Source organism: Montipora foliosa, chromosome 2 (genome assembly GCF_036669935.1).
Source record: "Montipora foliosa isolate CH-2021 chromosome 2, ASM3666993v2, whole genome shotgun sequence".
In the NCBI taxonomy this organism is placed as follows: domain Eukaryota; kingdom Metazoa; phylum Cnidaria; class Anthozoa; order Scleractinia; family Acroporidae; genus Montipora; species Montipora foliosa.
Genome location: NC_090870.1, coordinates 8,964,093 through 8,980,161, shown reverse-complemented (window position 1 = coordinate 8,980,161; position 16,069 = coordinate 8,964,093). Strand labels below are relative to the sequence as shown.

Here is a 16,069-nt window from a genome sequence, read left to right as displayed (position 1 = left end):
CCATTGCAGGCTACAATAGGTTAATGATTCTACTGTGTCCACCAGAGAAATCTACGCAGTTCCACTACCCTCTCTATCCTAAGAAAATACGCGCAGAAGGCTCTATGCACGAAGACACCACTTACCAGGGGAGTGACAGGCAAGACTTTTACCTACACGGAAAAAAAAAAGAAAAAAAAAGAAAACGGAAATCTACCCATTTCCCGACTGGGATTGCCATACGGCAACCCAGTAAAGAGTCAAACAAGACGTAACAAGTCGAGTCAAACAAGACGTAAATACTCTTCGGGTTCAATTGCATCATTTTAAAATTATAATTTTATCATCTTAAAGGAAAGGAAATAATTTTGGAGCAACTTGTACTCACGATAATCGCAATGGTTTTCATTTCAAATTGATGAATCAAATTTTAGATAAGGATTTCTTTGTATACGTATAAAATAAAACCCGTCAATAAATTGACGTTAACGTCGATTAACGGCGCAGCACCAAGCAAGCATCAAACCTGTGAAAATCAAATTGCTATTACAACCATTTTACCTCCTATTTTCCAATATAAGAGGTTTAATAGGAAAAGTAGTGTTTGCACTGCACCCTGGACTCTTTGAACACTCTTTTCCGCTGACTAAATTTTCGCATGCAAACATGTTCCACACTTGTGACGTATCATCCCTCGTGATCCCAAAAAGGCGCGTTTTTTTAAATGGCTGCAGGGTTGCAAAAAAAACAATTCATAAAAAATTCGGTTTTTAACTTGAGACAGTAATTATATTTTTGAAAACCTTGCCTTATCAAGAAAGGCATACGAAAAATACATTTAAAAAACCAAGAAATTTTGGTGAGAGTTACCCATTAAAGAAAGTCTACCTTACCAAAGCATGCACTTGAGAGCCATCACTAGCAGTGGAATGGGCGCCTATTGCTGTGTGAACTGAGACTTGGTAGTCGTAAGTGCATGTGGCTGCATGTTTCAGTCGCGGGAGTTTCAATCTCGTACCCAGAGTCCTCGGGCTTTTTGGCCAGCGGGTGAGCGCCCGGAGAGACTCTGGGATAATGGACTTGAACTATATTTTTGATTGGCCGCTTGCGTAACAATGGCAGTCCGACAGGAAGTCAGTAAGTAATTCGGAAGCCCCAGAATTTGGAGGGAGATTCAAAACCTAAAACTAGTTTCAGTGCTGTTTGATTTTTTCTACCTCAGAAATATATAAATCACAAAAATAATAAAACGACGAGGCTTGAATTATGTCTTATACCGTATGGGAATTTTCCCACGCTGCTAAAAAGTGATTACTGTTGATGTTGCAAAAGTACCGTGGGAAAACATTACATCAGTCTCTTCGAGGAGAAATCCGTGGAATAAGGTCTTGTCGAAGCCATTCAGAATTACGGAAACATCAAATTGTAGTAGAAGAGGACATTTGTGTCGTTTCCACAAAAAATTTCTCGATCGTGTTGCTTGCACGATGGCATTCTGAACGATGGAATGTACGCTGAAACACTAAAAATACACTTACCGAAAGCGTCAGAGGTTTCATCTTCACTTGCTCTTACAGCAAGCCAATGATCATTTCGCCAGTTTCTTCGTGTGTAAGGCTAAAATTCTTGTTTCTCGAACACTTTCAACCCGCCATTTCTACTGTTTACGGTTTTCTCTTTTCTGTTTCCGGTTAAACTCAAGCATACGTAATAAGACCGGATCCGGAACCCACGTTTTTTGGGAAAATGGAGTCGATTATCCCAGAGTCTCTCCGGGCGCTCACCCGCTGGCCAAAAAGCCCGAGGACTCTGGGTACGAGATTGCGGGAGTTTGTTCTTGAACGTTTTGCCGCGCAAAGTGGTTGGAAATAGGATTAAGACGCCGAAAACAAAATGTTTGCAACACATTACAGCCACTGAGGAAATTGAAATCTCAGCGGATGAAAGCTGTCGTTCACGCATTTAGGTCGGTTAAAGTGTGATAAGAGTTAAACTAAGGATCCTTACTTCCGCGCTGAAAAATTGGACATGCCTGCAAGGACTCTTTAGGACGTTATAAGAGATCTGGGTATTCCCACAACTTCATCACCCGAAACTAAATATGAATTGACAGCGCAATAATAGGAGAAAAATCTTTTATAATTTTCCTGGTTCGCTGTTTTGCAGATTCAGCGTGTCACTGGTGAAAGTGAATGATCGTACTCCAGTACTCTTAACAAACGAAAGTTCCTAGTATACAAAGATTTAAGAAAATCAAAACCGTTTCTATTGTTCATCTCTTGAGAACAATTAGCCTAACAGCTGAAACAAGGCCAAGGATTGCTATTCTGGAAAACCCGGCCACCGTTGTAATCTTCTAGCGCATCCTTTGACGAACGAGGCATACAACAATACACACTATTCAACCAAAGGGAGCAGTTCTAGTAAAAATGAATGAAGTATCATCCGTGACTGGATTCTTAGCCACTTCCCAAACAAAACAAACATGGTTTGCCTAGAGTTTTATCTTAACCTTCTTATCACATCTTTGAAAACTTTCAAGACCAAATAAAATGTCAGTTTTAGACATCACACTGAACTGGTTCGAGTGGTGAGATCAATCGCCTCCCACCAATGACTATCTGGCCCGGGTTTGATTCCCAGACTCGGTGTCATATGTGGGTTAAGTTTGTTGGTTCTGTTCTTTTCTTCGAGAGGTTTTTCTCCGGGTGCTCCGGTTTTCCGCTCTCCACAAAAACCGACATTTGATTTGATTTGAGATAGTTTCATTAGTGTCCCCAATGTGCTCTTGTGCTAAATCGATTGACACTAAAATAAAGTTGTTATTATCATTATTATTATTATTATTATTATTATTATTATTATTATTATTTTTATTATTATCATTATTATTATCATTATCATTACTATTATTTTTTATTTTTATTTTATTTTTTTTTTTTATCTCGAAAAGGAGTAATCCTCGCACTTATGTGGACACTCAGTTTAAGCAATTGTCTAAACCCGCACCTCAAATACATATAATTCATTCATTCATTGTAAATTTCTTAGTGGCCACAAAATTACTCGATCCTTAATAAGTTAATTCTACGCACAATTAGTTACTCATCTGCATTAATTAATCAGTTCTACAGGAATTTTGTTTTGCCGACTCAAATTGTTGTGAAGCTGGTTTGACGAGACACTCAAGTCTGTTTTCTGAAATTCGCCAGCTCAGTTAGCTAATTTGGGAGCAAATACAGCATTCACATCTTAATAAACAAAACTTTGGAGCTCTTTTTTTAGAGTATTTTTTTCTTTGCAATGTAGGCACCCATGAGTGTCAGATTTGTTTGGGCTAAACTTCAGAATACAGGGCCACTGAACTATCTCATCAAATCCTGCTACCGCAGTCCCGCAGTCGACATAATTTACATAATATTTTTATATAAACATCACGAAATATGCCGTTTGCATTGAACGCATTACTGATTAGGCCTAAGCATCCTCGTAAAATTTTAGCTTTCATTTTGCGGTTCGGTCAACTACACTTTTCACGAGATCATGTGAAGAATAAAGCACTCGTTTACTAATTATGCCTAAGCGCTCGTTGCAGTGATTAGGCCTAAGAACTCTTGTAAAATTTTAGCTTTCATTTTGCGGTTCGGTTGACTACACTTTTCATCGACTGCGGGACTGCGGACCGCGGTAGCACCTCATTTAACACTTAGTTCATTGCTGATTCATCCACTGCGGGACTACGGACCGCAGTAGCACTTCATTTCAACACTTAGTCATTTCTTATTCATCCACTGCGGGACTGCGGACCGCGGACCGCGGTAGCACTTCATTTCAACACTTAGCTCATTGCTTATTCATCCACTGCGGGACTGCGGACCGCGATAGCAGGGCGTGAGTGGCCCGGTATTCTTGGAGTTAAAGCCACAAATTGCATATAAGGGAAAAAGTGCCTGCTTATCATTGTAAGGCATTTTAATTGACTTCATCATGATCTCAGGGCTAACATTTTCACCTTTTCTTTCTCTCCTGGATTTGTTCTTTTTCTCACTTTTTCGCGGATTTGTATATGTATACTAGAAACCTATCTCAAGTTTTTTTCAATCTTCCTTTACCTTATTCATGATTTGCATACGTATATTAAAGGTATTTATATGGCCAACATCTAAAAGAGTTGGTTGCAATAATTAAAGAAAGTTTAACTTACCAAAGTATGCACTTGATAGCCATCACTAGCAGTGGAATGGGCGCCTCTTGCTGTGTGAACTGAGACTTGGTAGTCGTAAGTACATGTGGCTACATGTTTCAGTCGCGGGAGTTTGTCCTTGAAAGTTTTGCCGCGCAAAGTGGTTGGAAATAGGATTAAGACGCAGAAAACAAGATGTTTGCAACACATTGCAGCCACTGAGGATATTGAAATCTCCGCGGATGAAAGCTGTCGTTGACACAATCAGGTCGATAACAGTGTGATGCGGAATTAAACGAAGGATCCTTACTTCTGCACTGGAAAATTGAACCCGCCTGCAAGGACTCTTTAGGACGTTATAAGAGATCTGGGTATTCCCATAACTTCATGACCCGAAACTAAATTGAAAGTGCGATGATAGGAGAAAAACTTTTATAATTTTCCTGGTTCGCTGCTTGGTAGATTCAGCGTATCACGGGCGGAAGTGAATGATCGTACTCCAGTACTCTTAATAAAAGAGAGTTCCTAATATGGAAAGAAGATAATATTGTATACTGTATTGTATACACAGTACTCAACCATGTAATGTAAAAGGAATTTAACAAAATAAACAGCTACAACAGAAGTTTTGCAAAATTTGACGTGCTTAAGGAAATAAAAGCAGCAAATGTGACAGAAAATGGTTTTGGCGGAGCCACCTGCAAAGACACGAAGTCTGTTCTCTGACCCAAAACAAGGGCTAAAACTGCTGAGGAAGAACGACGAAGACACTTCAGTGAACATTCATGCATGTTTGACCTTATTGATCTTTGAATTTCACTTAATTTGCATGTTTTAAAGTAATTTTACAGGGCTTTACCAACGTAAACAGCTACAAAAAAAAGTTTTGCAAAATGTGAGGCCCTTCAAGAGATCAACGCAGCAAATGTTACAAAAAAAGATTTCACGGAGTCATTTGCAAAGACACGAAGTCTGTTGTTTCAGCGAAACGTTGAAGCGCTAAGTTGTCTTTCAGTCATTTTAATAAAGGAATATTTGAAGAATGTTATTAGCTGGAGGTACCCAATACATAAATTAAGGAGTCAATTCAATTAACTTCATTGCACCTCAAGCTGGGAAAACAGCTACTGCGGAAGCTGTTGAGACTCCAAAAATAGAACAGGAGAACTAAATTCTTGTGGAACGATTCCAATGAGTTTGCAGAACTAGGGCTCGAAAAAGGAATGTCGCAAAGACTGTGAAATATGAAGCCGAAAGTCAAATTGCAAATTGCTTTCTTCCTTCTGTTGCTTCTATTGCCGGGGAACGCAATTTTCTGGCGAAGGCGTCGTCGACGGCGGCGTTTCTCTCCACCTCCACCTCCACCTCCACCTCCGTTAACTGTCAAGTTGGTAGCTGGATAAGCTGGGGTTCTTGCTCCTACCCTTGTGGTACCAGTGGTACACAGAGGCGGATCCGTTGGATAACGAATCCAGCCGCACACGGAGGCAGCTGCTACTACTCTTTGTCAGAATCTCGAGCGTGCAACAGGGGCAACTGTAAAAACGGCGGCACCCCTCAAAGCACCGGCTGCAGCTGTAGAGCCGGATACACCGGAACATGTTGCTCGCAAGGTTAGAAAAAAAACATTTAATTTTTTTTTTACCCGTAGTACCTTCGTAATATATAGATTTAGCCAAGCCTAAAAGCGGAGCTCTCGTTTCTAAACCCAGATAGCAATAAGGTGTTTAAATAGAAATAATTATGCATCTGCATTAAGTACAAAATTAATCGTCATTAGAGTGTACAGTTTTACAGTGCGGATCAAACAGATCAAACACCTCTGAGCTGACAGCGAACAAACAAGCCTTGAAAACAATAACCAACAATTTTTATTAACAACTGAAACGGAAATTACATGCACAGTAATCACTTTCACAACATTTTCCTTAGACTGACAATCTTTACTCCCTCTCTCTTCAGTTCACTTCAACAGCAAAAATTTACTAATTAAAAAGTCAGCCTAAAGCCTCGCCCATTTTCTTACTCGACTGCAATTTCACAGTCAACCAAAGCAGCTCACAACTGGACATCCATTTCACACAAAACGCCTACAAATGTGATTGTTGAAATATGTCAGAATCTCTGCCAGCAAGGAATTGCAATCGTTTTCAGGCCTCCTTCGTTTTCTTAGCCAGTTTTACAAAATATGTGGGGCAGTGAGGCATAGCTTATTAGGAGGAAAACATTACCCTAAAGCTAACCATTGTAAACAAAAGAGGTGCCAACCTCTGGTAATCTAAAATCTGGAGATTTGTTTCCATCCGGACTCCGAACAACCTCCGGTGATAAACATAGTATAACGCATTTAAATTTGACGTTTCGTATCACACAACATACGAAACGTATGTTGTAGGAAACTTCAAGTTAAAATGCGTTATAATATGCTTATCACCCCAGTTCTTATCCGGGAGATGACCCGTACGGGAGACCGGGAGATTCGTTTCATATCCGGGCGAGTTGCTACGTATGGAATAAGTGTTTTGTCTCTCGCTCTATTTCTCTCAGCTTTACGTTGATTTTCATTGAAATTTTCTCTTCTTCTCCTTCTTCGACTTCTTCCGAGGATTTCTTCGATGAAATTTCTCAAATTTTGTCTCCTCTTCTCTCGTGCTCTTTCCTGCTCTTTATCCCGTTGCTCGTCACTAATATGATTTCCCGCCAGAAATACGCGGGTTGCCAATTGCAACGTTCAAGTAAATAGCATTAAGACGCAGAAAACAAAATGTTTGCAACACATTGCAGCCACTAAGGAAATTGAAATCTGCGCGGATGAAAGCTGTGGTTGACACAATCAGGTCGATAACAGTGTGATGCGGAATTAAACGAAGGATCCTTACTTCTGCACTGGAAAATTGAACCCGCCTGCAAGGACTCTTTAGGACGTTATAAGAGATCTGGGTATTCCCATAACTTTATCACCCGAAACTAAATTGAAAGTGCGAGGATAGGAGAAAAACTTTTATAATTTTCCTGGTTCGCTGCTTGGTAGATTCAGCGTATCACGGGCGGAAGTGAATGATCGTACTCCAGTACTCTTAATAAAAGAGAGTTCCTAATATGGAAAGAAGATAATATTGTATACTGTATTGTATACACAGTACTCAACCATTTAATGTAAAAGGAATTTAACAAAATAAACAGCTACAACGGAAGTTTTGCAAAATTTGACGTGCTTAAGGAAATAAACGCAGCAAATGTGAGAGAAAATGGTTTTGGCGGAGTCATCTGCAAAGACACGAAGTCTGTTCTCTGACCCAAAACAAGGGCTAAAACTGTTGAGGAAGAACGACGAAGACACTTCAGTAAACATTCATGCATGTTTGATCTCATTGATCTTTGAATTTCACTTAATTTGCATGTTTTAAAGTAATTTTACAGGGCTTTACCAACGTAAACAGCTACAAAGAAAGTTTTGCAAAATGTGAGGCCCTTCAAGAGATCAACGCAGCAAATGTTACAAAAAATGATTTCACGGAGTCATTTGCAAAGACACGAAGTCTGTTGTTTGAGCGAAACGTTGAAGTGCTAAGTTGTCACCGTCTCTCTTCAGTTCACAACAACAGCAAAAATTTACTAATTAAAAAGTCAGCCTAAAGCCTCGCCCATTTTCTTGCTCGACTGCAATTTCACAGTCAACCAAAGAAGCTCACAACTGGACATCCATTTCACACAAAACGCCTATAAATGTGATTGTTGAAATATGTCAGAATCTCTGCCAGCAAGGAATTGCAAACGTTTTCAGTCCTTCTTCGTTTTCTTAGCTAGTTTTACAAAACATGTGGGGCAGTGAGGCATAGGTTACTAGGAGGAAAACATTACCTTAAAGCTAACCATTGTAAACAAAAGAGGTGCCAACCTCTGGTAATCTAAAATCTGGAGATTTTTTTCCATCCGGACTCTGAACAACCTCCGGTGATAAACATAGTATAACGCATTTAAATTTGACGTTTCGTATCACACAACATACGAAACGTATGTTGTAGGAAACTTCAAGTTAAAATGCGTTATAATATGCTTATCACCGCAGTTCTTATCCGGGAGATGACCCGTACGGGAGACCGGGAGATTCGTTTCATATCCGGGCGAGTTGCTACGTATGGAATAAGTGTTTTGTCTCTCGCTCTATTTCTCTCAGCTTTACGTTGATTTTCATTGAAATTTTCTCTTCTTCTCCTTCTTCGACTTCTTCCGAGGATTTCTTCGATGAAATTTCTCAAATTTTGTTGCCTCTTCTCTCGTGCTCTTTCCTGCTCTTTATCCCGTTGCTCGTCACTAATATGATTTCCCGCCAGAAATACGCGGGTTGCCAATTGCAACGTTCAAGTAAATAGCATTAAGACGCAGAAAACAAAATGTTTGCAACACATTGCAGCCACTAAGGAAATTGAAATCTGCGCGGATGAAAGCTGTGGTTGACACAATCAGGTCGATAACAGTGTGATGCGGAATTAAACGAAGGATCCTTACTTCTGCACTGGAAAATTGAACCCGCCTGCAAGGACTCTTTAGGACGTTATAAGAGATCTGGGTATTCCCATAACTTTATCACCCGAAACTAAATTGAAAGTGCGAGGATAGGAGAAAAACTTTTATAATTTTCCTGGTTCGCTGCTTGGTAGATTCAGCGTATCACGGGCGGAAGTGAATGATCGTACTCCAGTACTCTTAATAAAAGAGAGTTCCTAATATGGAAAGAAGATAATATTGTATACTGTATTGTATACACAGTACTCAACCATTTAATGCAAAAGGAATTTAACAAAATAAACAGCTACAACGGAAGTTTTGCAAAATTTGACGTGCTTAAGGAAATACACGCAGCAAATGTGACAGAAAATGGTTTTGGCGGAGTCATCTGCAAAGACACGAAGTCTGTTCTCTGACCCAAAACAAGGGCTAAAACTGTTGAGGAAGAACGACGAAGACACTTCAGTGAACATTCATGCATGTTTGATCTCATTGATCTTTGAATTTCACTTAATTTGCATGTTTTAAAGTAATTTTACAGGGCTTTAACAACGTAAACAGCTACAAAGAAAGTTTTGCAAAATGTGAGGCCCTTCAAGAGATCAACGCAGCAAATGTTACAAAAAATGATTTCACGGAGTCATTTGCAAAGACACGAAGTCTGTTGTTTGAGCGAAACGTTGAAGTGCTAAGTTGTCACCTTCTCTCTTCAGTTCACAACAACAGCAAAAATTTACTAATTAAAAAGTCAGCCAAAAGCCTCGCCCATTTTCTTGCTCGACTGCAATTTCACAGTCAACCAAAGAAGCTCACAACTGGACATCCATTTCACACAAAACGCCTATAAATGTGATTGTTGAAATATGTCAGAATCTCTGCCAGCAAGGAATTGCAAACGTTTTCAGTCCTTCTTCGTTTTCTTAGCTAGTTTTACAAAACATGTGGGGCAGTGAGGCATAGGTTACTAGGAGGAAAACATTACCTTAAAGCTAACCATTGTAAACAAAAGAGGTGCCAACCTCTGGTAATCTAAAATCTGGAGATTTTTTTCCATCCGGACTCTGAACAACCTCCGGTGATAAACATAGTATAACGCATTTAAATTTGACGTTTTGTATCACACAACATACGAAACGTATGTTGTAGGAAACTTCAAGTTAAAATGCGTTATAATATGCTTATCACCGCCGTTTTTATCCGGGAGATGACCCGTACGGGAGACCGGGAGATTCGCTCCATATCCGGGCGAGTTGCCACGTATGAAATAAGTGTTTTGTCTCTCGCTCTATTTCTCTCAGCTTTACGTTGATTTTCATTGAAATTTTTTCTTCTTCTCCTTCTTCGACTTCTTCCGAGGATTTCTTCGATGAAATTTCTCAAATTTTGTCGCCTCTTCTCTCGTGCTCTTTCCTGCTCTTTATCCCGTTGCTCGTCACTAATATGATTTCCCGCCAGAAATACGCGGGTTGCCAATTGCAACGTTCAAGTAATTTTCCAATAAGGTTTTGGCCTAAAGGAACATAACACCAGACTAGTAGTACTGTCAGAATAAATCAGTGATAAGTTTGCCTTATATTGAGTTTTAGGATAATCATACTCACTCGTAACTACGTACCCACATAAGAAATTGCTTTTGGAGGAAATAAGCTGGGACCTCCAACTGATCCCTTACCCAGACCTGAATTGCGTGCTAGCATACTCTTTTATTCGCATTAGTTTTCAAAGTTTCACATATCACCTTCTTCTTAAAATTATACACTGACGTAGTCTTCTCAAGTATGAGAGTGGCAAAGGGGTTTTCCTTGGTGCTCTCTCTATCAACAACAACAACAACAATAACAACAAGTTTATTTGTACCACACGTAAATAGGGATACACGAAATAAGTAATAGACTTTAAGAAGGTACAATGCCCCCTAGAAAATAACTAAGAAGCTAATCTAGTTAGGAGGCAGGATAAATAATTTTACGTCTAAAGGAAAAAAAAGTCGATTCAGGGAGGCACAAATATAATGATAAGCAAACGAAGAGTACGACAACAGAAAAAAAAAAACGCCCCCATTGTTGCAATGTCGTGGATTTCTTAGAAAAACTTACTGAAATTATTACAAAGAATTTTTGAACTGACAAATATTGTTATCTTGCTGGCAATTTTAACTTCATCGATATGCTGAGCATGAACCCACCCAAGAACTCGTTGATTGTCTGTTTTCTCATATTTTTGTTCTTTTGATAAGCAGACCTAAACGTATAACTGCATATTTGGTCACGTTAATAGCGGAGCTCCGGCGGCCTGAAGGGACTCATAGCAACAGGAAGAAACCCATGAGTTGCTTTTCTAATGATAATCATGGCTAGCGGTATTGCTCGTGGGCGCGTACGACGACATCGCACAATATATAATGTGTATGATGTACGCGGATGACAGCCAGATATACACAATCCTCAAACATCCTCATAATGATAGACTGCGAAATATTGAAACTTGTTTAAGCGATATTAAATCGTGGTCCATAAGCAACAAATTAGCCTTTAACGACGACAAGACTGAAGTTGTCCACATTCGCTCTAAGGGCTGGGGGATCGTAAAAACTTTGAACTTACCAGTCTGCACATTGGACACTGCCATGTTAGTGTTGTCCCTGAAGTTCGGAGCCTTGGCGTCATCTTCGATCAGCACCTTACTTTCGGCAATCACCTAAGTAATATCTGTGAGGCTGTTTACCTTTCGATTACAAATATCGGGAAAATACGACGCTATTTGGACAAAGCTACAACCTGGATCACAGGCTTAGGCCAGGTCAACTTAAACCAAAACGAGGCTTAATTTTCGCGCGCTTTCTGTGGCTTGGCGCGGCTACACGGCCATGCTTCGTAACTTAAGCTCTTCATAGACGACGCTTGTCGTGTTTAGGTGGACCCTGCACGGTTTTAATTAAAAACAGGTTTGACATATAGAGCTGTGGTCAGGACCACACCTTTAGCTTCCCAGTGATTCAAGTCAAGCAACTTTGGAGCGATATCACGAGAAAAGATTCTGACTTAGATGATGATGATGAGTAACGGGATAGAGAGAAGAGGTGACAAAATTTAAGAAATTTAAGCGAAGAAAGCCTCGAGAGAAGCCGAGGAAGGAGAGAAATTTTCAATGAAGAACACCGAAAAGCTGACAGAAATAGAGCGAGAGATAAAACACTAATTTAGAATAGTTGGCGTTCAGATAATGTTTTCTTTCTCAGTGCATGCCTCGCAGCCTCACATATTTTGTAAAACTCGCTGAAAAAACGAAGAAGGCTTGAAATGTTTGTAATTCCGTGTTGACAAAGATTCTGGCACATTTCAACTTTCACATTTATAGGCTTTTTGTGTGAAATGAGTGTCCAGTCGTGAGCTGCTTTGTTTGACTGTGAAATTGCAGTCAAGTAAGCGATTTTACTACTCTTTAGCTTGACTTTTTAATGAGTAAGCTTAAGATTTTTGCTTTTGTTCTAAACTGAAGAGAGAGGGTGCAACGATATTCAGTCAAATGGAAAATGTTGTGAAAGAGACTCACTGTCCGCGGCATGTTGTTTATTAAAGGTGTTGGTTATTGTTTGCAAAGCTTGTTTGTTTACTGCTGTCTGCTTTGAGACTGATGTTTCTGTACTTTATGGAGAAGCATAATTATTTCCATTTATGCTATATTGCTTTCTCGGGTTAGAAACGGGAGCTCCTTTTTTGGGCTTGGCTAAATCTATACATTAGATAAAATATTCACAAATCACGTTAAAGCTGAGATTTTTCCGGGCATTTTTATCAATGACATTTCTGATCACCTACCGTTATTTGCCTACGTTTCTAAATATTCTGGTAATGATATTCAGACAAGATCGGATGGAAAGTTTGTGCAAAATTTCTCTGACGCAACGCGATCCTTTGTTATTGTTTGAATCTCGAATATCATATTCCGATTGGCCAACTATTTTTGTCACGCCAGTTCGTGCTGTTGAAAATAACAAACATCGCCGCTGGCCTGATCGTCGTGTGGTTTAGGCCCTGTTTACAAGGAGGTAGGGTAACCCTACTGCTAGGGTTACCCTAGCAGGAGGGTCAAAGATAGCCCGGGTTTACAAGCAAATTTTCACAGGTAGGGTTACCCTCCACCCGGGATAACTTTGCGTGCTTGGTAACCACCAGCATCGCAAACACAGTGAAAACCGCTAAAACGTTAGGCGAGTTGTCCCTAGCACAGCGTTTACAAGGCAGCTAGAGTTACCCTACAGCTAGGGTAACCCTAGCTGCCTTGTAAACACGTCGATGAAAAAAAGAAGAAATGTATGAGTGCTAGGGTAACCCTAGCTCTTGCTAGGGTAACCTAGCACTAGGGTTACCCTACCAGCTTGTAAACTGGGCCTTACTGGGTGATTTTAACAAGTGAAACCGCTAAGATCATTTTTTATCTTTATGGAGTCGACTGACTTAGGCCCTGTTTACAAGCAGGTAGGGTAGAGTGAAATTCTCTGCAAAGTTTAAAAAATTATGTGGAGCGGATTCACAGGCACCTTATAACTGAAAATTTAAGGTAGCTTTGAATCCACTCAACATAATTTTTTACACTTTGCAGAGAGTTACGGTTAGGGGTTGATTGGTGGCGGGTTTCTCACTCCTTCTCCCCGGCCCCTCCACCGTCACGTTCTCGTTTGACTTCGGTCCAGATTTTCCCACGGCCATATTCAAAGTCAACCCCGGTGGAAAGAAGCGTCTAAAATGTGCCAAACCGCCTGCTACGAAGGCTAACGATCAGATAATTAGATGCGAAATCCCCCAGGGCTCCATCTTAGGGCCGCTGTTTTTTTTTATTTTTTACATTAAATGATCTTCCAAACGTCACTAAACTGGCTGAATCGTTGCTCTTTGCAGAGGATATATACTACCATTTTTTACAGCTAACTCATGACAGCGCGTTGAGCGGCTGAGAGCTAAGTTGAAATCAGTGCAATAAAGGGTAATCACATGATTTTTCAAGTGCAATTTGGAATAAATAAGCACTTGCAAAATTTTTCAATGACTACAAATTGCATTCGCCCTACGGGCTCGTGTAATTTTATGTGTCTTTGAAAAATTTACTCGTGCTTATTTATTCCAAATTGCACTCGAAATTATGCGAATACCTATACTTATCACATGTTATAAAAACTATGCTGTTTCAGGGGTACATTAAGTCAAGTAAAATCAGGCGTCTAAAAGTTGAAATTATTTCTGGTGCAAAACGTGGTTCAAATTTCCAAAACATCACGGAAACCGAGAGACCGCAGAAGTTTTGAGCTGATACGAATTGGTGTCAAGGCAAAGTAAGCGTGAATAATTTCCGCGGAAAACGGCGATTTTGGTCAACACGAACTCTTTAAATTTGCACGTTCTCCAAAATAAAAATGCGAATGGCTATACAGTGCATTTAAGGCCGGGACACACTAGGCGACAAGTCGCAGCGACATGTCTCTGCGACAAATTGCTCTATGTGTACTACTTGCAAAACAAGTCGCTGCGACACGACGCCTGTTCGTACCACACGCGGTGATCTCGTATGAGGGGGAATGTGAACTAGTTTTCTAATTCAATATGGCTGACCATATGACGCTCTCTCATTGGTTCATTTATATTTTGTCGCAGCGACTTGTTGCAAGAAGTGTACACACAATGCAACAACGCTGCTTTCGCTAATTTTGTCACTGCGATAAGTACTCGCACGAATTCAAACTGGTTTGAATTCGTGCGACTGATCGCGGCGACAAAATTCTGCTGCAGCGACAATGATTTTCATGAAATTAACCGTGTCGCACAAGGCGATTTGTTGCGGCGACTTGTCCCCGCGACGTGTCGCAGCGACTTATCGCCCAGTATGTCCCGGCCTTTAGAGACATGATAGGCTACATCTGAGCTGTGTCCCGGCGAAATTCGAAAATGTTTGATTTTTATTGAAATGCACTCTTAATTTAAACAACTGCATGCACTGTATGGTTGAAAGACGTAAAATATAAAACCGACTTCGAAAAATGATACTTTAGTCTTGAAGCTTCAGTGATTTTGCCTTTTCTTTTTGTTTCCGTAAAATGCACAAAGCGAGTCAAATTTTCTTCCTTTCCTGGTGTAAGCAATTTTCATACAAGGGCCAACGCTGTGATGAACCTCACTTACTGTAAGGATCACATTCAATTTCTTTCAACAAACTGTTCCACTCAGAAGGACTGAATCATAAAACGGCAATCTTATGGTACCATATGAAAAACCAATAATTACAAATAGCGTCCTCAAGCATGATTATACATTTCGCAAATGTCTATGTCATATATCTATTTCACTGCGTCATATACTTGCCTAAAAAGAGCAGCATGATGATGCGTGGCAGTTCGGTAAAACCGTCTCCCATCTACCTCCCTCATTTAGATGAAAAAAGTGACAGTTATCGCTTTCACTTTTAAGGGTAAAAGCGCATTTTTGATGACAAAGTTCCCAGTTTCGGAATTCATTCCCTTTCACTTTCTTTTTGATATTTTTGTGTCATTGTTTCCTCGAAAGAAATTTGTCTCCCGGAGACACGGAAGAAAAAACTCTCAATTTGGCTAATCCTAGGCCTACGGTTATAAATATTGGATCAATGTTGAGATATCATTATATATAAATATATAAACTAAATTAAAGTGGTACTACGACCAAAAAACTTTTTTTTTTCCTTTGTATTTTAAAACTATGTTAACTACACATTAACTGACCCAAGTTTTAAGTCTTGTTTTTAAAAAGACACCTATTTATTTTAACTGGGATTTTCTTATTTATTGGTCCGCCATTACTAACTTTAAAATCTTGACAGAGCTGGGTCGAGGAGGAAATGACGTCAAAGACTCACTAGTTTAAGAATGCAATGCGTGTGTACGCGGCCGAGTTAATATGCAGCACGGGAGTTTCGGGCTTTTAGACTTTTAAACTCGTGTTTTGCATATATAACAAAATGCGCTTACAAGCTGAAATTTTAAGCTAGTGAGTAAATGACGTCATTTTCTCTAGATCCAACCATCTGAGGTCCAATTGGCCAGTTTTGAACGTGAGTAATGGTGGACCGTGAAATCCAAAACTTAATTCAAAATTAACAGCCTTTGGATAAAAGTCAAAGCTCAAAATTTTGCCAGTTAGGTGTTGATCGAACGCGCTTTCAAAATCTGAATAAAAAAAGGAAATGATTTTTTTATCATAGAACCACTTTAAAAGATTTTTTTTTCCAGAAACCTTGTAACTTTTCTTTTTCCTTGTAGACATAAACGAATGTTTGACTAGCCCATGTGAGCACACCTGCACTAACACATTTGGAAGCTATACGTGCCAATGCAACTCATGCTACACAAAGCTTGGAACAAGGTGCAAGCTG

The 16,069-nt window shown here is 39.8% G+C and overlaps 1 protein-coding gene across 1 annotated transcript in view; it reads right to left on the bottom strand.

Annotated features, from left to right (window-relative positions):
• Nucleotides 1-4,372, bottom strand: part of LOC137991153 (uncharacterized) — a 67,689-nt gene extending 63,317 nt beyond the window's left edge. Inside the window, 1 exon segment of the mRNA XM_068836268.1 lies at nucleotides 4,184-4,372. Within this exon segment, the coding sequence (XP_068692369.1) occupies nucleotides 4,184-4,372 (189 nt within the window).
• Between the last annotated feature and the right edge of the window lie 11,697 nt (nucleotides 4,373-16,069).